Genomic DNA, 25,891 nt, shown 5'->3' with positions numbered 1-25,891 from the left:
AAGAGAGCTGGAACTGCTCGATAGCCTGGTGGCATCTCGTGGGTGCTTTCACTGCTTTGGTAATTTCTCCTCTGGCTAGCTCTGGCTGGGTTCCTCCTCCAGTTGGGAACTGGGTGACTGATCCTTAAATGTAGGTGCTCCCTGGTCCCAGTCCTGGCTCTTTTCACTTGTTTGGGTACACTCTCCTTGAGGGACTTCAGCTCCTCCCTTGCATCAACTGTTTCCCATATGATGATGATTTACAAATTTGTTTTCCATCCCAGGATTCTCTTTTGAGTGTTTGAATTTCTCTCTGGTGGACATTTCTATTTCAACTCCTCATAGTATCTCAGACTTAACCTTGTCCATAACTAAACCCATCATCGTTTACAAAATTTTGTCTTCTTCTCATAGAGACTCTTTCAGTAAGTGGTACCACTGTCCATTCAGTTGCTCATCCTAGAAATATGGATGTCATCTGTGACTCTTCTTCCTCCTAGTTGCCTTGTTCCCTCACCTGCATCTTGTTAGTGAGGATGTTCTACTGACTGTTCTGTCTAAATGCCACAGGATTCCGGCCTTTCTCCCGTCTTCACTACTACTGCACTCATCATTTCGCTCATGGTCTACTGCACCTGTCTTGTCTCCATATTCTGTATTGTGGCAATAGCTACCTTTCTACAATGCAGATATGAGCATGTCTTTCTTCTTTTTGACATGACTCCATGGGAACTTTTTTCAGAATAAAGTATTTATGGTAAGATGGGTGAAGTCTTTCATGGTCTAACCCTCTGCCTGCCTCTCCAGCCTTGTTTCTAGATATTTCCACTCACCTTCTCCTTATACTCTGCTCCTCTGAATAACTACATTTACCTAGACATGCCTTCCTCTGTCAAGCCTTGATATGTTCACTAATGCTAATTCAAGGTGACCTTTCCTAGCCCCTCCTCACAAGGGCCTGGCTCATCATTGCTTATTCTACCAAAGTCAGTTACTTCTTCCAGGAAGATTTCCTTGGTTCTCTCCAAGCTGTACTAGATCTTTTTCCTTTGTACTTTCTCAGTGTCTTGTGCTGTAGTATCATTGCCAGCCTCTTCCATAGCGTGTGAAATCTTTCAGAGCAGGAATTATTTCTCTTATCTATGTCTCCTTGATGCTTTGTAGTTAGCACATGACTGATAAATTTCTTGAATGTGTAAACAAGTAGAGAAGCCACACTAGAACTTTCAACCAATCCTGATTCTCCTTCCGTCTATTGTGGTACCCTATTCCCTGTGATTGGGGACACCGTACTCACCAACTGTTACTTTAACAGAGTATTCATCATTTGTTGACTTTGAAGTCACACCAAGAACCTATCAACTCCTCTCAGAGACAACAATGAGTTGACTGAAAGCTGTGATACCGTGGAGTGTGTGTGTGTGTGTGTGTGTGTGTGTTTGTGCGCGTGCACGTGCGTGCATAAGTGTTCCCATGAAACCTGAAGTAGGAGAATTCAGGCAGATTCTATAGTCCTGCCAATTTTGTCTCCAGTAATTTTTAATATATAGAAAGTGAAGAAGGATTTTCTTTGGTTCTCCCACTTTTTATTTAGGATAAACAATGTGTTTCAGTTATAACTGCATAGGCATGACTCCTTAGTATGTTGTCTGGAACATAGTAAGTGCTAAATAAACTTTCAGAAGGGCTTTAACCAATGGAAAGAGCCCTGTGAAAGGGTCTGGGTTAGGAACCTGAGGGCAGGATCCATGAATCCATAACAGGACCAACCCATTCCCATGGCTTTGAGTACCATCTTTATGCCCCCAGACTCCTGTGTCAGTTTACTTTTTCAGAATAAGTCATCCCCAAACTCAGTAGTCTAAAACAGCGAACATTTAGTGTTTCTCACAATTCTCTGAGTTGGTTGGGTAGGTTGGTTTGTTCTGTGCCAGCTTGGCTGGAGTTGGATGGTCCAGGTTGGCCTCACTTACATGTTTGGGTCTTCAACCCTGAGGCAGTGAGACAGCTGGAATGGCTGGAGCCTCTTTCCTCTCAGTTGCTGATCCTCAGAAAGGCTTATTCACATGATTGCGGAAGGTTTCCAGAAGCAAGAGAGAAGGCAATCCCCAATGCACAAGTCTTTTTCAATACGCAGCTTTTATCACATTTGCTTCTGTTTCACCACCTAAAGCAAGCCACAGAATCAAGCTGAGATTCATTGTGGGAAGGTCCTCCAACAGAGCAGACACCAAGATCAGATTAAATGTGTGACGATTTTATTGGGGGAAGCTCCTATAAAAGGTAATGGGGGAGGGAGCAGGGAAAGGCTGGAAGAGCTATCAGAGCACCTCGCAAGTCTGACCCTAAGTGATGAGTAGAGGGAAGAAGGTTGGTATCAGGGTCCCAGCCTGCTCTGCAATCTAAAGATGCTCAGCAAGTGCTGGGATGCTTTCCATCTAGCCCAGGTCAGCCATCAGCAGGGTCCTGTGTCTCCCAGCAGTGGGCCTGCTTCAGTGTCCCTGCTCTGCTCCCTTTGTGCAAATTCAGTGATGGATTTCAGAGCCTAGCAGCTGGGGCTCTTGGTCAATTAAGCACCCTGAAGTTAGACGTCTACCAGGCACATTCTCATGGCTACCTACAGCGCCATTACTCAAATAATTCATCATAAGTCTCAAATTTATGCCTCCAGGCCGGACTTCTCTTCTAAGATCTGGACCTCTTAGATCCATCAGCTTTGTTCATGTCTCCTCTTGGCTGTCTCATCGGCATCTCAAGCTTAATATCTTCAGACTGAACTCTTGATCTCTACCACCATGTCTGCTTTCTTGTCTTGGTGAATGGCACCTTCATCCAGTCACAAGTCCAGAGTCCATGTTGATGCTTGCACTTCTGCATGCCCTTAGGCAATCCATTATGAAATCCTGTCAGTCTAATTGCCTGAATATGTATTGATCTGCATCTTCTCTACACCTGCCGCCCCCACCTAGACCAAGCCACCAGCGTCTCTCACTTAGATGACACAACAGCCTCATAACTCATGTCTCACTAGGCATACCTCGCTGTATGGCACTTTGCTTTATTATGCTTTGCAGATTTATTGTGCTTTTTTCTTTTTTAACAAATTGAAGGTTTGTGGCTACCTTCTGTCAAGCAAGTCTTTTGGCACCATTTTTCCAGCAGCATTTGCTTATTCATGTCTCTATATCACATTTTGGTAATTCCTGCAATATTTCAAACTTTTCATTTTTGTTATATTTGTTAAAGTGATTTGTGATCAGTGATTTTTGATGTTACTGTCGCAAAAAGATTTTGATTCACTGAGGACTCAGATGATAGTTAGCATTTTTTAGCAATAAAGTATTTTTTAATTAAGGTATATATATTGCTTTTTAGATATAATGCTACTGCATGCTTAATAGGCTACAGTATAGGGTAAACATACCTTTTATATACACTGGGGCACCAAAAAATTTGCACAATTGCTTTATTGAAAAGTTTGCTTTTCCTCCCTTTTCTGTTTATTTTTTTAATTAAAGTATAATTGAGTCCAGTTGATTTACAGTGTTGTATTAGTTTCAGGTGTACAGCAAAGTGATTCATTTATATATATATATATAATACACACACATATACATATGTATTCTTTTTCAGATTATTTTCTATTATTGGTTATTATAAGATGTTGAATATAATTCCCTGTGCTGTACAGCAGACTCTCCTTGGTTATCTGTTTTATATATAGTAATGTGTATATGTTAGGCTTCCCCGGTGGCTCAGCAGTAAAAAATCCACCTGCAATGCAGGAGACTTGCAGGAGATGCAGTTTTCATTCCTGGGTTGGGAAGATCCCCTGGAGGAGGAAATGGCAACCCACTCCAGTGTTCTTGCCTGGAGAATCCCATGGACAGAAGAACCTGGCAGGTTACAGTCCATAAGGTGACAAAGAGTCAGACATGACTGAGCATGCAGCACACACGCAGGTACACAGTGTGTATATGTTAATCCCAAATTCCTAATTTATCCCTCCCCTGCAGTATTTGTTTTATTGCAGTGGTCTGGAACCAAATCCACAATATCTGGTTTTTGCCCACACCCTCTCCCTGCCATGGCCACCTCCTCCCAGTCCTCTCCCCTTTCCCTCTTCTCTGCCTGCCTGCAGCTCATTATGGCTGAAACGAAAGGCAGAGGTATCTCAAATGAAATGTCACAACTGGCGTTAGTCATCATGGTAAGGCAGGCAAGCCAGGGAGTAAGCAGAGTAGAGAGCGTGGTTGGGTCAGCCCGAGGAAGATGCCCGGGAGCTGGGCAGACACGGCCCGGGGGCGACCATGGCTACAGCAGCTCTGGCCCCTATTTCTATCCTGCTCTCCCCCCATGGGGTGGGCAAGGCTTGCTGGCATCCTCAAATTGTTGAAACTCTGCTGTCGAAACATAGAACTGCCCAGGTCACTGTGACAGGGTTTCCTTGGGTGTCAGACGGGTCGTAACCAAGTGGATGGGCACTCAGTGCTATGGTGGAGGGCTTGGAGCACCAACCTGGGGTCAGGCAGCTTTCACATAAGGTTCTGCCCACCCCATTCCTTCCTAAGAGGTTTTGTGCAGGTGAGTTACTTGCTCTGAGTCTCAGCTTCCTTCAGTGTATCTAGGAGTTTACCCATCTCACAGGATCTGTGTGAAGTCTGAATCAGTATAAGTGCAATCAACACATATTAGCTGGAGATGACTGAGACTTGTTTAGAATCAAGGGGCGGTATGGTGCTGAGCTCCGTAGGGAGGGGAGAGAAGACAGAATGAGAGGCAGAGGTCTCTATGGGCACTGCCCCAATGTACCTGTGGCCCACCTTCTTCCTCTGCTGTCCTGTGGCATCTCAGAATCTCAAGCCCACTAGGCATCCAGTAAAAGTTGATTACATGAGCATATAGAATATTTGAGGGAGGCAAAGACTAAAGATTGTCTTGGATTCCATATCCTTTTATGGGATGGCCCGCGGGTTTTGATGGGGTTGTAAAGATGTGAGGATTTGGGGAATATCAATTTATAGAAGTCCTTCAAACCATTAACACCAAACACAATTCTGCGAAAAGTATAAGTTGCACCCAATTTTCTTGCTTTACTCTGCTTTTTAAGGTTTTCAGAGCAAAATCCTTGAAGTCCAAATATAAAGTACCAATGAAATAATCTGTTCTGTAAACTGTAGGGCTTGGAATATGTATAATGTCAGCTGTTATGTGGGAAATGGTTCCTGATAGGTTTGCTACTTTGTTTGGCCTGTAAAGGTAGAGGGTGCTTGAGGTTTGCATTGCTGTTAGCCTGCTATTGAAGAATTATAATTCTTATGTTCATTGATACTGAAACAATCTTCTATTTTGAGAAGTAGGAGGACCTTTGAAGGAGTCCCAACAGATGTAATTATAACCCAGACCTTACCCCAAATCCAGTACATCAAACAACGATTAAGTCTCTAGTAGTGTGATTCATAACCTTTAGAGTCATAGAATTTGCTGAAAATTTGATGAAGCCAGTGGACTCGACCTGGTGAAAATGGGTGCCCCAAATACTCATACAGTATCAGGGATCCCAGAGCCTTAAGAAGCCTACCTACTTGGAGTCTAAGTAGGTCATGCCAGATCGAGAATGTTCTCAGCATCATGAGGCATCCATGAGAGGACTGGGCAGAACTCAGAGGACATAGATGCCAGGTGAAGAGGCAGGCCTGGTCCCTACTTTTGCTATTGAGTCTGGTGTCATGACTCACCAAGGATGTTTCTGTTCTCATTGTGCAAAATTGCCCTCTCTGAGGATGCCTCCTGTATTGCACAGGGACAGGGGATTCCGTCCACAGCTGCGGGCCCTGATGTCCAGAAAGTTGGCTGTGGATCATGGTGGCCCACAGGAAGCAATTCATACGGACACATCAGAGGGTGACTTTGGGGATGGGTGACATTATTACTGGCCTCTCCCAGCGTGAACTCTGTAAAAGTCTGTGGAAGGGCCTTTTCTTCCACAGCTTTTGTTCCTATTACTTTCCTTCCTAGAATGCTCTCTCCTCTCCACCCATCTTCCTTGGTATCATTCCTAGCCCTTGCCGTGGCCCCCTCACTCTTCTGTGAACCAGAGTACCCTTAAGGCCCTCACATCCTCTAGGCTACATGTTCCCACACTCTCTGTCTTTTAGTTGACCTTTCAGCTGTAATTCCCTGGAGAAAGGAAAGGCTACCCACTTCAGTATTCTGGCCCGGATAACTCCATGGACTGTGTAGTCTATGGGGTCGCAAAGAGTCAGACACGACTGAGCAACTTTCACTTTGTAGTTAGAAGGCAGCTTCTCACAGTTTGAGACTCAACTTCTGACTGTCTACCTAGAAGCTCAGAGTGGGAAGTTTAAGAAGAAACCAAATATGTTATTTAGGAGAGCAGCCAGGAGAGGAAGGAAGCCCCAGTGAAAGCTGCAGGGACTGTGAAGGGAAAGTCTGGTGGAAATGACTGAGACTGTGTTTTTAAGACTCTCCTCCTCCATAAATTGCTCCATTTTGCTTCTTAGTAGAGTACAACTCAAACAAACAAATAAAAACAACCTACGACAGAAAAACACAGTGCAGTTCCTCTGAAGAGCTGTTTGTTTGTGCTTGTTGGGTCCAGATTTTCACCCTATTTTCTCTTTCTTTTTTAAAGTAGCTTTTTATTGTGGGAAATTTCAAGCATTTACTAAAGTAGAGAGAATCGTCTAATGAACCTCTAGGCATCCACCACTCAGTTTCAATAATTATCAACTCATAACAAATTTTTTTTTCCATCTCAGTCTCCCTAGTTTACCTTCCCATTTTGAAACAATTCCCAGTTATTATAATTCCATTCATAAATATTTCGATACTAGTCTCTAAAAGATAATGGATTAGAAAAATAACCATAATAGCATTACCGTATTCCCCAAATTAACAATAATTTCTTAATATTTTTGATATCTAGTTGGCATTCAAATTTCTCCAATTGTATCATTTTTTTTTAAAAAGCAGTTCACATTTTATTTTTTTTAAAAGTTTATTTGAATCATAATCCAAATAAGGGTCACACATCATATTTTGTTGAAAGATTTCTTAAGTCATAACTGCAGGTTCCTTTACTCCACTTGGCTTTTAGCCTCATGGTTTATTTGTTGAAGAAACTTTCCATATTTTTGGTAGATTTTCCCACATTCTGGAGTTTGCTGGTTGCCTCCCCGTCGTGTTGTTGAATGTTTTTTCCCTGTATTTCCTGTAAACTGGTGCTTAGTGCCATCTGATTCAGATTTACTTTTTTTTTTATTTTGTAAGATCGCTTCCTAAGGGGTGGTATGTATTTTCATCAGAGGCACATAATGTCTGTTTCCCTTCATGTGACATTAGCAGCCATTGAAGATTACTGCCTGGATCAGAGTTGGCAAACTTTCTCTATAAAGGGCCAGATAGTAACTATTTCAGTCTGTAGGCCACACAGTCTCTATCACTACTAGTCAACACCACTCTGGTAGTGTGGAAGCAGCAGGAGTCAATACAGAAATGAATGGGTATGGGTGAGTGCCAATAAAACTTTATTTATAAAAACAAGCAGGCCCCGTATAGCCCAAGGGCCATAGTTTGCTGACCCCTGCCTGGATTGTTTGTTTCCTTGGGGGTTACTCTAAGCTGATATCCTAATGCCATCATTCCTTCTTCATTTGTTAGTTGGAATCACTTTGATTTTTTTCTGGTTCCACTGGGCCTTCATTGCTTTGCGTAGGTTTTGTACAGTTGCAGAGAGTGGGAACTAACTTTTGTTGTGATGCACAGGCTTCTCAACGTGGTGGCTTCTCTAGTTGCGGAACACAGGCTCTAGGTGTGTGGGCTTCAGTAGTTGCTGTGCGCAGGTTCCGTCGTTGTGGCTCCTAGGCTCTAGAGCATGGGCTCATGGTCTAGTAGTTGTGGCACATGGGCTTTAGTTGCTTCGAGGCATGTGGAATCTTCCTGGATCAGGGATCTAACACATGTCTCCTGTCTTGGCAGGTGGATTCTTATCCACCGTACCACCAGGGAAGTCCCTTGAATCACTTTTAAAGAGAGATTTTCCCCCACACTATTTGGCTCTCTTCATTCTTTTGATCCTTCCTTTTGCTCCAGCTCCACCAAAATTGTCCTAAGATCATCAAGGACTGTCCTGTTGCTAAATCCATTTCTCATCTTAAGATACTTGACCTACTGGCAGCATCTGACATAACTGATCCCTCTTTCCTCTGTAAAATGCTTCTCATGGCTTTCAGGTTTCACCACCTTCTCCTGAGGGTCTTCCTTTGCCACTGGTAACTCCTTCTCAGTGGCTTTTTAATTTTCCTAATCAGTCTGTGAGCCTTGGATTCCCTTGGCTCAGTCTTCAGACTTTTTCTGTTCTTTATCTACAGTAACTTCTTCAGGGTTCTAGACATAGATGACTTCTAAGTATATATACATATAATTAACCATATATGTATATTAGATATTATATTTCATATGATATGAAATATATAGCTCTCCCCTGGTCTTCTTTCTGAACACTACATATGTCTCTCCAGTTGCTCATGAGGCATTTCCATGGGAATGTCTAAGAGACAAGTCAAACCTTACATTTTCAAATAAGAATGCTTAATATTCCCTATAAAACCTGCTCCTTCTTCAGTCTTTCCTTTCTCAGTTAATGAGGACTCTGTCCTTCCAGGAGCCCAGATCAAAAAAATCTTAGCATCACCCTTGACACCTCTTTTTCTTTCACTCTGCACACCCAATCTGTCAGCACATCATCTTGATTCTTTCTTCAAATATACCCACTTCTCACCACCTCTGCTTCTACCTGTCTGGTTCAAGCTCTTGTTCCCCATCTGTGAGACTGTTGCCTGCTACTGACTGGAGCAGGTGGTCATGCTGCCCTGCTTGAAGTACATCCTCAAGCCAGCAGCCCTAGGGAGTCTTTAAAAACTGTAAGTCAGGGTAACTCACTGTTCTCATATTCCTCCAATGGCTTCCCATCTTATTAAGAGCTGAATCCAGAATCCTTAAATTAGTGGCCTGCAGAAGCCTACACAGCCTGAACCTCAGCCCGAACCCTTGCCTTTCTGACCTCATATCCTCTTACTCTTCCCATGTGTCTCCCTGCTCTGGCACACAGGCTTCTTGCGGTACCCATTATGCTAAACACACTCTTTTGCCCCTGGTTCTTTGCCCTTGCTGTTCCTTCTGCCTGGGGTGCTCTCTTGTAGATACTTGAGTGGCTTGCCCCTCACCACCTTCAGGTCTTTGCTCAGTGAGGTCTACTCTGATCACACTACTATTCCCTCCACCCCTCTGCACTCCAGGAAAGAAGAATGTCCAGATCTCAACAAAGAGAAGCCGGACTGTCTTTCCTCTGAGACCCTGATAGGGAAGCTACAGACCACACAGGAGTATTTTCCTGCAGTCCTTTTCCTGTCTTGACTCGCACTGCAGCAGGTCTACACAGTAGGTGAAGCTCCAAGATGGTGAAGGGAGTTGTGCCTTTCCCTCTCTCTCCAGGCAAGACACCCTCAAAACCACCCCCCTGAAAGGGACCCTTTTTCCCTTTCCTTGAAATATAAGCTCTCTGACTCTCTGGGTTGCTGGACCAGCTGGGGTATACCAGAGCTGGGATTGGCATGGGGGACCCTCGTTGGATTCATAGCCAAGCCTTGGGATGTTTTCTTCCAGATCTTCACTCATGAATCTGCTTCAGTGTTTTATTCTGGAGCTCATACTGGCTCAGTCTTCCCTGATGGCTCAGAGGATAAAGAATCTCCATGCAATGCAAGAGACCTGGGTTCAATCCCTGGGTCAGGAAGATCCACTGGAGAAGGGAATGGCAACCCATTCCAGTATACTTGCCTGAGGAATCCCATGGACAGAGAAGCCTGGTGGGCTACAGTCCATGGGGCTGCAAGGAGTCGGACGTGACTGAGTGCCTGACACTTTCACTTTTCATGCTGGCCCAGAAAAAGGCTATGGTGGCCTCCTCTTTGGGCCTTTCTTCCCTTTTGTCTGTCATCCTGGGATGAGTACACCTTGGTGCCTCTCCATTCATTTATGTGAAAACGTCTCTCATTTTGAATTTGAATCTACATCTGCCATCTGGAGACTTCTGGCCCCTGCCGGGGTGGGAGGGGGCAATTGGATGACATCATGAGATAGTGATGTCTGCAAGGCTGACGCCCTGAAGTTTTTCCCCAGCCAGTCCGCTCATCATCCAGTCCTTGGCCTCTCTTTGTAGCATCAGAAACTCTCTGAGCCAGATGGAGCCCCAGTGACCACCTAGTCTAACTCTCTGTGTCTCCCCTGAAATGTGTCTGAAAAGTGGCTATACAGGCTGCCTTATTACTTTTCGAGGTAGTCCATTCTACTTTTAGATAAGGCTCCCCTGAAAGTTCAGCTGGAGAAAGGTTAGGCTACCCACTTCAGTGTTCTTGGGCTTCCTTGGTGGTTCAGTCAGTAAAGAATCTGCCTGCAATGGAGGAGACCTAGGTTCAATCCCTGGGTTGGGAAGATCCCCTGGAGAAGGGAATGGCAATCTACTCCAGTCTTCTTGGCTGGGAAATACCATGGACAGAGGAGCCTGGCAGGGTATAGTCCATGGGGTGGCAAAGAGTCAAATACGATTAAGTGACTAAGCACAGAGCACAATCATTGGAAAACAGTTTAAACCTTCAATCTATTTGAGTCTCTTGTTTATTCTCTTGAAGAGTACTTCCATAGTAACTTTTTCAACACTTGGTCTTTCAGTGAAGGCTGCCTGAAGATAGAATCCATTAAGATCCCATTTACTAAGTGGTGAGGTTCTTAAAGGCAGAAATCCGTCCTATTCTCTGTATTCCCTGCACTTGGCATAATATCTGAATCTAATAGATGCTCAATAAATGTCTTAGGCAATAATGAATGAGGAACAACTACTTATTGAGGATGTAATATGCGGCAGACACTCCCCTAAGCCCTTTATGTGCCTCAGAACAACGTAGTATAGTAGGCAGTGCTTTTACTACCTTTTTTTTTTTTTTTGATGAGGAAACTAAATCTTAGAAATGTTAAGTACCTTTCTAAGGTGACATAGTCATGAAAGGGAGTAGTGAAGATTCAAACCCAGAAGTGTGGACTCTCTAATTCACTCTTCTTTGTATATTATTTCATATTTCTTTCTTTCTCTTTATTTTTTAAATTGTGGTAAAATATTTCTCTTTATTTTTTAAATTGTGGTAAAATATGCATAATATAAATTTACCATATTAACCATTTCTAAGTATACCATTTAGTCACATTAAGTATATTCACATTGCTGTGCAGCTATAATCACCTTCCTCCATCTCTGTAACTTTTTCATCTTCCCAGACTAGAACTCCAAACACATTCCTTCCTCCCCCAGCTCCTGGTTACCACCAATCTACTTTCTTTCTCTAGGGATCTGGCTACTCAAGGCACCTCACACAAGTGAAATCATATACCATTTGTTCTTTTGTGATTGGTTTATTTCACTTAGCATAATTTCTTCAAAATTCATCCATATTACAGCCTTATACATCCATATAAAGAAATGTGTCAGGAATTCTTTCTTTTTAAAGGTCGGATGATATTCTATTGTATGTACATAGTACATTTTGTTTATCCATTCATTCATTGATAGAAACTTGGATTGCTTTTGGCTATTGTGAGTAATCCAGCTATGAACACGGGTATCCAAATGTTTGTTTGAATATCTATTTTCAGTGCCTTTGGGTATGTAGTTAGGAATGAAATTGCTAGATCACATGGTAATTCTTGGGCTTCCCAGGTGATGCTAGTGGTAAAGAACCTAACTGCCAATGCAGAAGATGTGAGAGACATGGTTTCAATCCTTGAATTGGGAAAATCCCCTGGAGGAGGGCATGGCAAGCCACTCTAGTATTCTTGCCTGGAGAATCCCCATGGACACAGGAGCCTGGTGAGCTACAGTCCATGGGTTTGCAAAGAGTCGGATACAACTGAAGTGATTTAGCACACACACATGCATTTCTCAATTTAATTTTTTTGAGGAACTGCTATATTGTTTCTCACATGGATGCACTATTTTATATTTCCACCAGTAATGTACAAGGGTTCCTTCCAATTCTCCACTTCCTTATCAATATTGTTATTTCTTTCCTTTTTTTTGTATAATAGCCATCCTAATGGTGGAGAAGGCAATGGCATCCCACTCCAGTACTCTTGCCTGGAAAATCCCATGGATGGAGGAGCCTGGTAGGCTACAGTCCATGGGGTCGCTAAGAGTCAGACACGACTGAGTGACTTTACTTTCACTTTTCACTTTCATGCACTGGAGAAGGAAATGGCAATCCACTCCAGTATTCTTGCCTGGAGAATCCCAGGGACGGCGGAGCCTGGTGGGCTACCGTCTATGGGGTCGCACAGAGTCGGACATGACTGAAACGACTTAGCAGCATCCTAATGGGTATAAAGTGGTATATCTCATTGTGATTTTGATTCACGTTTCCCTAATGACTAATGATGTTGAATATCTTTTCATGTGCTTATTGATTGTTTGTTATCTTTGGAGAAGTGCCTAGTCATTTAAAAATTAAGTTCTTTGTTTTGTTGTTATGGGGGTTCCTTATATATTCTAGATACCAAACCTTATAAGATATATGATTTGCATATATTTTCTAAGAGTTTTATGGTTTTAACTCTTACATTTAGGTCTTGATCCATTTTGAGTTAATTTTTTTATATGGTGTAGGGTAAAGGGTCCAAATTCAATTTTTACTTGTGGGCATCCAGTTTTCCCTACACCATTTGTGGAATATACTGTCTTTTCCCCACTGAATAGTCTTGAATCCCTTGTTGAAAATAATTTGACCATGTATGAAGAGTTTATTTCTGGGCCCTCTAATCTGTTGCATTGATCTATATGTTTGTCTGTATGTCAATACCACATTGTCTTGATTCCTGTGGTTCTGAAGTAAGTTTTGAAATTAGGACATGTGAGACCACTAACTTTTTTTTTTTCTAGATCATTTGGCTATTCAAGGACTCTTGAATTTCCTCATGAATTTTAGACTTGGCATTTTAGTTTATGCAAAACTGTTGAGATTTTGATAGGGAATGCATTAAATCTCTTTGGGTAGTATTGACATCTCAAGACTCTTAAGTTTTCTGATCCATGAACATGAGATGTCTTTTCATTTATTAATATCTTATTTAATATCTTTTAGTAATTTTTCATAGTTTTTGGTGTCTTCATTTGAAAAAAAATTCTCTTTATTTAAAAATTTCCCCAACCACCAAGTTTTCCTCCTAGAAAGTAACCACTATTTTTATTTTCTCATGTGTCCTTCTATTTCCATGTATATCAATAAAATTTTGATGTATAAATTTCTCAAAATCAAATAGTAATATACATAACTTACTGTTCTGTACCTAAGTATTTCTCCACTTAAGAATTGATCTTGGAGATTCTTTCAAATCAGGACCCTGAAATCTGTCTCTCTCTTTTTAAAAGCTTTATACATTCCATAATTTATTTAACTCATCCCCTTTTGATAGATATACAGGTTTCTTTCTTTTTTTTTTTGGTAATATTTTACTATTAATGCTTCAATGAATAAACATAAGGATTTAATTTGCCCAAATGCAAATATACATGAAGAAAATTTCTTAAAAGTAGAATTGTGCCAAAGAGTGAGTTTAAAATTTCTCATTGTAGTCCCAACTAGTCTCCCATGGAAGTTGTACCAGTTGATCCACTTACCAGCCTGGTGGCTATTTCCTTGTATCCTTGCCAGCACGGTGTGTTACCAAACAATTTTTAGACCTGGACTATCTTAAGGGATGAAAAGTGGTATCTCCTAGTTTAAATGTGTTTTTCTCTTATTGTGATAGTGAACAACTTTTCAAATATTAAGAGCCTTTTATATTTTCTAATTTGTGAGTTGATCGATCATATCCTTTGCACATGTTCATGTTAATTTGTAATTCATTATATATTAAGAGAAAACATCTGCCTCTGTTTTATTGACTATGCCAAAGCCTTTGACTGTGTGGATCACAACAAACTGTGGAAAATTATTAAAGAGATGGGAATACCAGACCACCTGACCTGCCTCTTGAGAAATCTGTATGCGGGTCAGGAAGCAGCAGTTAGAACTGGACATGGAACATCAAACTGACTCCAAATCGGGAAAGGAGTACATCAAGGCTGTATATTGTCACCCTGCTTATTTAACTTACATGGAGAGTACATCATGAGAAACACTGGGCTAGATGAAGCACAAGCTGAAATCGAGATTGCCAGGAGAAATATCAATAACCTCAGATATGCTGCTGCTGCTGACTGCTAAGTTGCTTCAGTCGTGTCCGACTCTGTGTGACGCCATAGGTGGCAGCCCACCAGGCTCCCCTGTCCCTGGGATTCTCCAGGCAAGAACACTGGAGTGGGTTGCCATTTCCTTCTCCAATGCATGAAAGTGAAAAGTGAAAGTGAAGTTGCTCAGTCATGTCCGACTCTTCGTGACCCCATGGACTGCAGTCTACCAGGCTCCTCCATTCATGGGATTTTCCAGGCAAGAGTACTGGAGTGGGGTGCCATCGCCTTCTCCCATATGCAGATGACACCACCCTTAAGGCAGAAAGCGAAAAAGAACTAAAGAGCCTCTTGATGAAAGTGAAAGAGGAGAGTGAAAAAGTTGACTTAAAGCTCAACATTCAGAAAACTAAGATCATGGCATCTGGTCCCATCACTTCATGGCAAATAGATGGGGAAACAGTGACTGACTTTGTTTTTTCGGGCTCCAAGCCATGAAATTAAAAGACGCTTGCTCTTTGGAAGGAAAGTTATGACCAACCTAGACAGCATATTAAAAAGCAGAGACATTACTTTGCCAACAAAGGTCTGTCTAGTCAAAGCTATGGTTTTTCCAGTGGTCATGTATGGATGTGAGAGTTGGACTATGAAGAAAGCTGAGCACTGAAGAATTGATGCTTTTAAACTGTGGTATTGAAGAAGACTCTTGAGAGTCCCTTGGACTGCAAGGAGATCCAACCAGTCCATCCTTTTAAAGGAAATCAGTCCTGAATATTCATTGAAAGGACTGATACTGAAGCTCAAACTCCAATACTTTGGCCACCTGATGCGAAGAACTGACTCATTTGAAAAGACCCTGATGCTGGGAAAGATTGAAGGTCGGGGGAGAAGGGGATGACAGAGGACGAGATGGTTGGATGGCATACTCAATGGACATGAGTTTGAGTAAACTCCGGGAGTTGGTGATGGCCTGGCGTGCTGCAGTCCATGGGGTCGCAAAGAGTTGGACATGACTGAGCAACTGAACTGATATATTAAGAGAATTTGTCCTTTGCAGTGTAGATGCATAAAATATTTTCTAATTTGTAGTTTGCCTTTTGAAGTTGTTTATGTTTTTATGATTACTGTATTTTGGTTTTATATTGCTAACAGAGGCCTTTGCAACTACAAAAATTACACATTAAAAAATTCTGGCATTTTTATGGTTTCATTTGTTACACTTATATCTTCGATTCATAGATAATTTATTTTGGCATAAGACTTGAGGGAAGGATCCTACTTAATTTTTTCCCATATGTCTACTTAGTTGTCTCAAAACCATTTATTAACTATTCATCTCTTCCTCAGTGATCTGAAATATAATATTTCTCATAGATATTTAGGTCTCTTTCTGCATTTTAAATTCTGTTCTATCAATCCATTTGTACATTCATATGCCAGAATGCATATTTTAATTAAAGCAGTTTTATAATGTGCCTTAATATGTGGGGACTAGTTATCTTTAATAGCATTTCTGTGTTAGAATTTTCCTGAATATTCTTGCTTACTTATTGTTCCATGTGAACTTCAGATTAAAATTATCTAGCTCTCTCTAAAACTTACTGGTGATTTTGTTGGGAATATGTTTAATTTATAAATAAACTTAAGGGAGAATTCACATCTTTAGGATGTTAAATTTCTTTATCCATGAATGTGTTGTGACTTTTCATTTGTTCAAGTCTTTGTTTTTTTAGTCCTAAAGTAGTATTTTAAATGGCAACCCACTCCAGTGTTCTTGCCTGGAGAATCCCAGGGACGGAGGAGCCTGGTGGGCTGTCGTCTATGGGGTCGCACAGAGTCGGACATGACTGACGTGACTTAGCAGTCAGCAGCAGCAGTATTTTAAATGAAATATTTCTTCATACATCTTGCATATTTCTTATTAAATTTATTCCTCTCTCTTTAGTTTTGTTTTTATAAAGATCCGTCCTCTTAACTACTAGAGATCTCACTGTGCTTTTAGAAATTTAGTCACTGTAAGTTTCCCATTCTCCTGGCCTGGGGTGCTACAGTGTCCCTAAAGGAAATAATCCTCCCAGACATTGCCACTTATCCAAATCTGGCCTGTGATTTACTATCTGTTTTCACTTTCTGAGTAATGGACCTCTTTTAGGTCCATTATTGTCATCTTATATTTGTCTAAAAAGCTCTTTGTATATATGATTTCACTTGATCCTTACAACGATCTTGAGATATCAACAAAGAGAGTATTTTTTTTTTTAATAAATTTATTTATTTTAGTTGGGGGCTAATTACTTTACAATATTGTAATAGTTTTTGCCATACATTGACATGAATCAGCCATGAGTTTACATGTGTTCCCCTTCCTGGACCCCCCACCCACCTCCCTCCCCATCCCGTCCCTCTGGGTCATCCCATTGCCCCGGCCCTGAGCCCTTGTCACATGCATCGAACATGGAATGGTGTTCTGTTTCACATATGATAATATACATGTTTCAATGCTATTCTCCCAGAACGTCCCACCCTCACCTTCTCCCTCAGAGTCCATAAAATTGTTCTATGCATCTCTGTCTCTTATTCTGTCTCCAATATAGGGTTATCGTTACCATCTTTCAAATTCCATATATATGCATTAGTATACTGTATTGTTGTTTTTCTTTCTGGATTACTTCACTCTGTATAATGGGCTCCAGTTTCATCCATCTCAGTAGAACCGATTCAAATGTATTTTTTTTAATGGCTGAGTAATATTCCATTGTGTATATGTACCACAGCTTCCTTATCCATTCGTCTGCTGATGGACATCTAGGTTGCTTCCATGTCCTGGCTATTGTAAACAGTGCTGCGATGAACATTGGGGTACATGCGTCTCTTTCAATTCTGGTTTCCTCGGTGTATATGCCCAGCAGTGGGATTGCTGGGTCATATGGCAGTTCTATTCCCAGTTTTTTAAGGAATCTCCACACTGTTCTCCATAGTGGCTGTACTAGTTTGCATTCCCACCAACAGTGTAAGAGGGTTCCCTTTTCTCCACACCCTCTCCAGCATTTATTGCTTGTAGACTTTTGGATAGCAGCCATTCTGACTGGTGTGAAATGATACCTCATTGTGGTTTTGATTTGCATTTCTCTAATAATGAGCGATGTTGAGCATCTTTTCATGTGTTTGTTAGCCATCTGTATGTCTTCTTTGGAGAAATGTCTGTTTAGTTCTTTGGCCCATTTTTTGATTGGGTCGTTTATTTTTCTGGAATTCAGCTGCAGAAGTTGCTTGTATATTTTTGAGATTAATTGTTTGTCTGTTGCTTCGTTTGCTATTATTTTCTCCCATTCTGAAGGCTGTCTTTTCACCTTGCTTATAGTTTCCTTTGTTGTACAAAAGCTTTTAATTTTAATTAGGTCCCATTTGTTTATTTTTGCTTTTATTTCCAATATTCTGGGAGGTGGGTCATGGAGGATCCTGCTGTGATTTATGTCGGAGAGTGTTTTGCCTATGTTTTCCTCTAGGAGTTTTATAGTTTCTGGTCTTACGTTTAGATCTTTAATCCATTTTGAGTTTATTTTTGTGTACGGTGTTAGGAAGTGTTCTAGTTTCATTCTTTTACAAGTGGTTGACCAGTTTTCCCAGCACCACTTATTAAAGAGATTGTCTTTTCTCCATTGTATATTCTTGCCTCCTTTGTCGAAGATAAGGTGTCCATAGGTGCGTGGGTTTATCTCTGGGCTTTCTATTTTGTTCCATTGATCTATATTTCTATCTTTGTGCCAGTACCATACTGTCTTGATGACTGTGGCTTTGTAGTAGAGCCTGAAGTCAGGCAGGTTGATTCCTCCAGTTCCATTCTTCTTCCTCAAGATTGCTTTGGCTATTCGAGGTTTCTTATATTTCCATACAAATTGTGAGATGATTTGTTCTAGTTCTGTGAAAAATACCATTGTTAGCTTGATAGGGATTGCATTGAATCTATAGATTGCTTTGGGTAGTATACTCATTTTCACTATATTAATTCTTCCAATCCATGAACACGGTATATTTCTCCATCTGTTTGTGTCCTCTCTGATTTCTTTCATCAGTGTTTTATAGTTTTCTATATATAAGTCTTTTGTTTCTTTAGGTAGATATATTCCTAAGTATTTTATTCTTTTTGTTGCGATGGTGAATGGTATTGTTTCCTTAATTTCTCTTTCTGTTTTCTCATTATTGGAGTATAGGAATGCAAGGGATTTCTGTGTGTTAATTTTATATCCTGCAACTTTACTATATTCATTGATTAACTCTAGTAATTTTCTAGTAGAGTCTTTAGGGTTTTCTATGTAGAGGATCATGTCATCTGCAAACAGTGAGAGTTTTACTTCTTCTTTTCCTATCTGTATTCCTTTTATTTCTTTTTCCGCTCTGATTGCTGTGGCCAAAACTTCCAAAACTATGTTGAATAGTAGCGGTGAAAGTGGGCATCCTTGCCTTGTTCCTGACTTTAGGGGAAATGCTTTCAATTTTTCACCATTGAGGGTAATGTTTGCTGTGGGTTTGTCATATATAGCTTTTATTATGTTGAGGTATGTTCCTTCTATTCCTGCTTTCTGGAGGGTTTTTATCATAAATGGATGTTGAATTTTGTCAAAGGCTTTTTCTGCATCTATTGAGATAACCATATGGTTTTTTTCTTTCAATTTGTTAATGTGGTGTATTACATTGATTGATTTGCGGATGTTAAAAAAACCTTGCATTCCTGGGATAAAGCCCACTTGGTCATGATGTATGATCTTTTTAATATGATGTTGGATTCTGTTTGCTAGATTTTTATTAAGGATTTTTGCATCTATGTTCATCAGTGATATTGGCCTGTAGTTTTCCTTTTTTGTGACATCTTTGTCTGGTTTTGGAATTAGGGTGATGGTGGCCTCATAGAATGAGTTTGGAAGTTTACCGTCTTCTGCAATTTTCTGGAAGAGTTTGAGTAGGATAGGTGTTAGCTCTTCTCTAAATTTTTGGTAGAATTCCGCTGTGAAGCCGTCTGGTCCTGGGCTTTTGTTTGCTGGAAGATTTCTGATTACAGTTTCGATTTCCGTGCTTGTGATGGGTCTGTTAAGATCTTCTATTTCTTCCTGGTTCAGTTTTGGAAAGTTATACTTTTCTAAGAATTTGTCCATTTCTTCCAAGTTGTCCATTTTATTGGCATATAGCTGTTGGTAGTAGTCTCTTATGATCCTTTGTATTTCTGTGGAGTCTGTTGTGATCTCTCCATTTTCATTTCTAATTTTGTTGATCTGATTCTTCTCCTTTTGTTTCTTGATGAGTCTGGCTAATGGCTTGTCAATTTTGTTTATCTTCTCGAAAAACCAGCTTTTAGTTTTGTTGATTTTTGCTATGGTCTCTTTTGTTTCTTTTGCATTTATTTCTGCCCTAATTTTTAAGATTTCTTTCCTTCTACTGACCCTGGGGTTCTTCATTTCTTCCTTCTCTAGTTGCTTTAGGTGTAGAGTTAGTTGATTTATTTGATTTTTTTCTTGTTTCTTGAGGTACGCCTGTATTGCTATGAACCTTCCCCTTAGTATTGCTTTTACAGTGTCCCATAGGTTTTGGGTTGTCGTGTTTTCATTTTCATTCGTTTCTATGCATAATTTGATTTCTTTTTTGATTTCTTCTGTGATTTGTTGGTTATTCAGAAGCGTGTTGTTTAGCCTCCATATGTTGGTATTTTTAATAGTTTTTTTCCTGTGATTGAGGTCTAATCTTACTGCATTGTGGTCAGAGAAGATGGCTGGGATGATTTCAATTTTTTTGAATTTACCAAGGCTAGATTTATGGCCCAGGATGTGATCTATCCTGGAGAAAGTTCCATGTGCACTTGAGAAAAAGGTAAAATTGATTGTTTTGGGGTGGAAAGACCTGTAAATATCAATTAAATCTAATTTGTCTATTGTATCATTTAAAGTTTGTGTTTCCTTGTTAATTTTCTGTTTAGTTGATCTATGCGTGAGTGGAGTATTAAAGTCTCCCACTATTATTGTGTTATTGTTAATTTCCCCTTTCATACTTGTTAGTATTTGCCTTATATATTGTGGTGCTCCTACGTTGGGTGCATATATATTTATGATTGTTACATCTTCTTCTTGGATTGATCCTTTGATCTTTATGTAGTGTCCTTCTTTGTCCCTTTTCACATCCTTTATTTTAAAGTCTATTTTATCTGAAATGAGTATTGCGACGCCTGCTTTCTTTTGGTCTCCGTTTGCATGAAATATGTTTTTCCATCCCTTCACTTTCAGCCTGTGTGTGTCCCTAGTTTTGAGGTGGGTCTCTTGTAGACAGCATATATAGGGGTCTTGTTTTTGTATCCATTCAGCCAGCCTTTGTCTTTTGGTTGGGGCATTCAACCCATTTACATTTAAGGTAATTATTGATAAGTATGATCCCGTTGCCATTTACTTTTCAACAAAGAGAGTATTTATTCATGTCCGTTTTGAGAGGGAAGAAGTTGCTCTCCTGAGTTCACATGGGTGGGGCTGGACTACTGTGTTCAGTTGCTCAGTCGTGTCCAGTCTCTCTGTGATCTCATCAACTGCAGCACGCCAGGCTTCCCTGTCCATCACTATCTCGGAGTTTGCTCAGACTCACGTGCATTGAGTCGGCAATGCCATCCAACCATCTCATCCTCTGTGACCCTCTTTTCCTCCTGCTCTCAGTCTTTCCCAGAATCAGTGTCTTTTCCAATAAGTCGGCTCTTGGCATCAGGTGGCCAAAATATTGGAGCTTTTGCTTCAGCACCAGTCCTTCCAATGAATATTCAGGGTTGATTTCCTTTAGGATTGACTGGTTTGATCTTCTAGCTGTCCAAGGGACTCTCAAGAGCCTTCTCTAGCACCACAGTTAGAAAGCATCAGTTCTTCGGCACTCAGCCTTCTTTATGGTCCAGCTCTCACATCCGTTCATGACTACTGGAAAATCCATAGCTTTGACTATACAGGCCGTTGTTGGAAAAGTAATGTCTCTGCTTTTTAATACACTGTCCAGGTTTGTCATAGCTTTTTTTCCAAGGAGCAGGCGTCTTTTAATTTCATGGCTGCAGTCACTGTCCATAGTGATTTTGGAGTCCAAGAAAATAAAATCTGACACTGTTTCCATTTTGTCTCTATCTGTTTGCCCTGAAGTGATGGGACTGAATGCCATGATCTTAGTCTTTTAAATGCTGAGTTTTAAGGCAGATTTTTCACTCTCCTTTTTCACCTTCATCAAGAGGCTCTTCAGTTCCTCTTTATTTTCTGCCATTAGGGTGGTGTCATCTGCAAGTCTGCTGCTGTTGCTGCTGCTAAGTCGCTTCAGTCGTGTCCTACTCTGTGCGACCCCATAGATGGGAGCTCACCAGGCTCCTCTGTCCCTGGGATTCTCCAGGCAAGAATACTGGAGTGGGTTGCCATTTCCTTCTCCAATGCATGAAAGTGAAAAGTGAAAGTGAAGTTGCTCAGTTGTGTCTGACTCTTAGCGACCCCATGGACTGTAGCCTACCAGGCTCCTCCGTCCATGGGATTTTACAGGCAAGAGTACTGGAGTGGTTTGCCATTTCCTTCTCCTCTGCAAGTCTGAGGTTATTGATATTTCTCCTGGTAATCTTGATTCCAACTTGTGCTTCATCCAGCCTGGCATTCGATACATAGCATTCTGGCATTCTGCATATAGGTTAAATAAGCAGGGTGACAATATACAGCCTTGATGTACTCCTTTCCCAATTTGGAACCAGTCCGTTGTTCCATGTCCAGTTCTAACTGTTGCTTCTTGACCCGCATACAGGTTTCTCAGGAGGCAGATAAGGTAGTCTGATATTCCCATTTCTTAGAGAATTTTCCAGTTTGTTGGATCCACACAGTCAAAGACTTTAGCATAGTCAATGAAGCAGAAGTAGATGTTTTTCTGAAATTCCCTTGCTTTTTCTATGGTGGTCCAACAGATGTTGGCAGTTTAGTCTCTAGTTCCTCTGCCTTTTCTAAATCCAGCTTGTGCATCTGCGAGTTCTCAGTTCATGTACTGTTGAAGCCTATCTTGAAGGATTTTGAGCATGACCTTGCTAACATGTTAAATGAGCCCAATTGTGTGGTAGTTAGGAGCCTTACATCCCTGTCCACGTTCTTTCAGTCCCTGTCCTTGCCTGGCAGCCCCAGGCTCCTGTCCTGTCTCCAGGAGGAGCCTGTCTGTCCCTCCCTGAGAGTTGCTCTCCATCCTAGTCCTCCCCCCGGCTGGCTGCTCTGGGTCTGTGCAGGGATAGGCCCCCAACCACTCGGAGCACACCCAGCGCCCAGCTGCAAGATACAGTCTGAAGCCAGCCTCTGCTGCTCCTTGTTTACTGAGGCAGTAGTTGGGAAAGTTTGTCATTTCCAGAGGTCGTGCTGGCAGGCTGACAACCCGAATTGTCTCATCCTGCTGCCTTGACTTCTCAGAGAGAACAATGAAACACCCCCACCTTCCTCTGCTGTCGCTTAGATGAGGATTAAAGGCAGCCTCGCTTATTTTCCTGCTTCAGCAGGGGTTGCCTTGTGCTCTGAAGGGGGCTCAGTGTTCCTTCCCTCACAGGGGATCTTTTCTGGGCTCCAGGATCAGTGGGGCTGCAAGGGGCACACAGACATCCAGCACACGTGAGACCAGGCCACAGGGCCAAAGAGGAGGCCCTCAGCCCAGGGTGCAGAGCACAGCTTCAATGTGTTCACCTCCTGCCTCCATTCTTTCCTTTTATCTTCCTCCACTGTTCTCAAAAGTATTCACTACTTTCTATCTGCCCACTTCCTCCACCTGCCACCAGAGCAGTTATGCTGCTATCTTTCATGGAGACTCATTCATTCATTCATTCAACAAGCTTTTATTGAATGCTTGTTCAATGTCAGACCCAGTTGTAATAGCTGAGGATACAACAGCAAACAAAACAGTGTCCCTGAGCTCAGGGAGGTGGGAAGAGATAAACAGTAAGCAAGTCACCAGACAGGTAAATAAGATAGCTTCCCATAGTAAAGAGTGCCATTAAGAAAACCAAACAAAGGAGAACGAAGGAGGGAGATTTGGGTGTCTCTTCCAAATGCAAAGAGTTGGGAGAAGGAGTTGTCTAAAGAGGTGTTATTTGATTTGAAACTTGAATGATAAGAAGCCAACTATGCCAGCATCTGTAGTCTAGGGAGAAGACAGAGGCAAGCACAGGGGTCCTGAGGTAGAGGTGGACATGGCAGGTTTCAGCAACAGACAGACCAAGGAAGTGGGAAAATTGTGAGCCTGTTGGACGTGGCCGCAGGAGAAACGGTGGCCCAGGTGGCCTTGCCTTTGATATGAGCGGGCCACCGGGAAGGTCTGGAGCCTAAAGTAACCATTCAGGGTCTGTTAGCTGCAGAGGCTCCCTAGGGAAGTGGCTGTGTGACTCTAGGGCCACTGTTGGAACCTCAGCTCGTGGTCTGAGACGAGACACACATGGAAACATGGGTGAGTCTGGTCTGTCGGCAGAGTGGGGGCTTCACCGAGGGCTGGTAGAGACGTCAGAGAGGAGTTACCCTGCATCCTCTTTTTACAGGTGAGCAAACTAAGGTCCAGGAAGGTCAGACCATGCTCTCCTCTCCTTGATTCTTGAGTGGCCGAGCCAGGGCTGAGCCTAGATCTTCCTCCCAGCCAGGGTGTCTCCCAACACCCGCCAGGTTCCATTAGACAGGAGGAGTGGGCTCCTGGGGCCACCAAGTGCTACTTGTGGGGCAGGGTCACAGGAAGTAGGGGCTGCAGGGGTCGCCCTACCTCCTCTTGGTGGTGGTTTGGCATTTTGGTCCCTGAATCAATGTGTGCCTTGTTTTTGTAGGGTGAAGCAGACAGGTGCCTACTTAAGAAGGTCCTACCCAAAGAGCTGCAGAGCCCTGTTCATATCCCCATCTCCTAACGAAAGGCCCTACAGATTCAGGGATAGGGGGTCAGGTAAGAGGATCCATCGCCATCTCTGAACCTATTCCTCCTCCATCCATGATTTTGAGTCTTCTGGCCTCAGGCCTTCACTCACTCTTAGTGGGGCTCATGGTGTCTAAACTCAGTGACCGTGTCGGCTGTCCTGGGTGGTGGAGTTGGTGACAGCAAGTGGCCGCGGCCTGCTGGGTGGGGCAGGGAGTGGCCACTTTACCACAGAGGGCTTTCCTAGGTATCGTCCTCCACAATGGTAAATATTTCCCTTTCTTGTCAAAAAACAACAAAATCCCAGCTGAAGACATAACAGGCACTTTGCAGAGTGTTAATTATTGACACAGTAGGACAGCAGCTCACCTCAGGGTGTGGGTCCAGAGACAGCTGCTCACTTTACAGCTAGGAAGAAAAAGGCGACCCACAGGGAGAACCTACCCAGGGCCAGGCCTGGTGGGGGACAGCGAACCGGAGCAAGGCTCTCGCCCTCACCTGCTCAGGTAACTAGCAGGTGACTCTTGGCCATTAAGACTTTCTTCTGGGCCACCTCTTTGGACTGGCACCATCCGGTCACTGATACTTAAGTTGGTGGGATTGGAGTGTGGGAGGGCGATGAACAGGGTAAACCTTCTCTAGGTGCCTGCCGCCTCCCTGACTTGTGGCCCTAAAGTGAGTACTGGCACGGATAGTTGCAATAATGGACTCAGCCCCTGCCCTGGAATCACTGGTTCCAGGGAGGGCAGATATGAACGCCAGTAGTGCCCAGCACTGAGCTATCTTCCGAGCTCAGATGGGGTGTAGGTAGACAGGATGGTCTTGCCATGGAGATGCAGGGTTGCATTTGAGTGTACTCAGTCACCGGGGGAAAGAGAGAACATATATAACTTGAGGTCTGCCTAGCCTGTGGGAGGTTGGGTCACATGTAGTCCAGCCCTCATTTCACAGATTGAAGAAGACATAGTGATCTGAGGAGCTGAGCTGGGGAGTCAGTATGGTTTGCTCAGTGGCAGTTCTGCTTGTTATCGTCTGAATGATAGACCTTGTTTTAAGTTGCTGGGCCCCAGATCTAATTAGCGGAGAAGGCAATGGCAACCCTCTCCAGTGCTCTTGCCTGGAAGATCCCATGGTCAGAGGAGCCTGGTAGGCTGCAGTCCATAGGGTCGCGAAGAGTCGGACGTGACTGAGCAACTTCACTTTCACTTTTCACTTTCATGCGTTGGAGAAGGAAATGGCAACCCACTCCAGTATTCTTGCCTAGAGAATCCCAGGGATGGGGGAGCCTGGTAGGCTGCCGTCTATGGGGTCGCACAGAGTCGGACACGACTGAAGCGACTTAGCAGCAGCAGCAGCAGCAGTGCTCCTGGAAGGTGTGCATGGTGGTGGTGAGTGTGTACATGTGTCAGGTGGGTGTATCGTTGCCTCAGAGGTTTTCGTGTCTTCTGGTGTTTACTGTACTCGCTCTTCTGGGAGATACAAGTCAGATTTCCAAGAAAAGGGTAATTTTCCTTCTCCTCTTACACGCCCTGGATGTTTAAGGCTGTGTTTTCAGCTGCTGTGCTTGCCTTTTGTGTATGGAGACACTGATGTTTGCTTAACACATAAAAAAGTATGGGGCATGAGTCTTTTTTATCCTTTTTCTCTTTTATTGCATCGCATGCAGGATCTTAATTCCCTACCCAGGGATCAAACCCATACCCCCTGAAGTGG

At 42.4% G+C, this 25,891-nt stretch overlaps 1 protein-coding gene across 1 annotated transcript in view; it reads left to right on the top strand.

Annotated features, from left to right (window-relative positions):
- The window catches only part of CACNA1E (calcium voltage-gated channel subunit alpha1 E), a 659,107-nt gene that overhangs the window by 149,192 nt on the left and 484,024 nt on the right, over nt 1-25,891 (top strand). The window contains exon 5 of the mRNA XM_081485817.1: nt 24,096-24,208. Coding sequence (XP_081341943.1) covers nt 24,096-24,208 — 113 coding nt within the window. The remainder of the gene's footprint in view (nt 1-24,095; nt 24,209-25,891) is intronic.

This window comes from Giraffa tippelskirchi, chromosome 5 (genome assembly GCF_054371585.1).
Source record: "Giraffa tippelskirchi isolate mGirTip1 chromosome 5, T2T-mGirTip1v1.2.pri, whole genome shotgun sequence".
Taxonomy (NCBI): domain Eukaryota; kingdom Metazoa; phylum Chordata; class Mammalia; order Artiodactyla; family Giraffidae; genus Giraffa; species Giraffa tippelskirchi.
The sequence above is the reverse complement of the archived record's forward strand: the minus strand, read 5'-3'. Positions and strand labels throughout refer to the sequence as shown.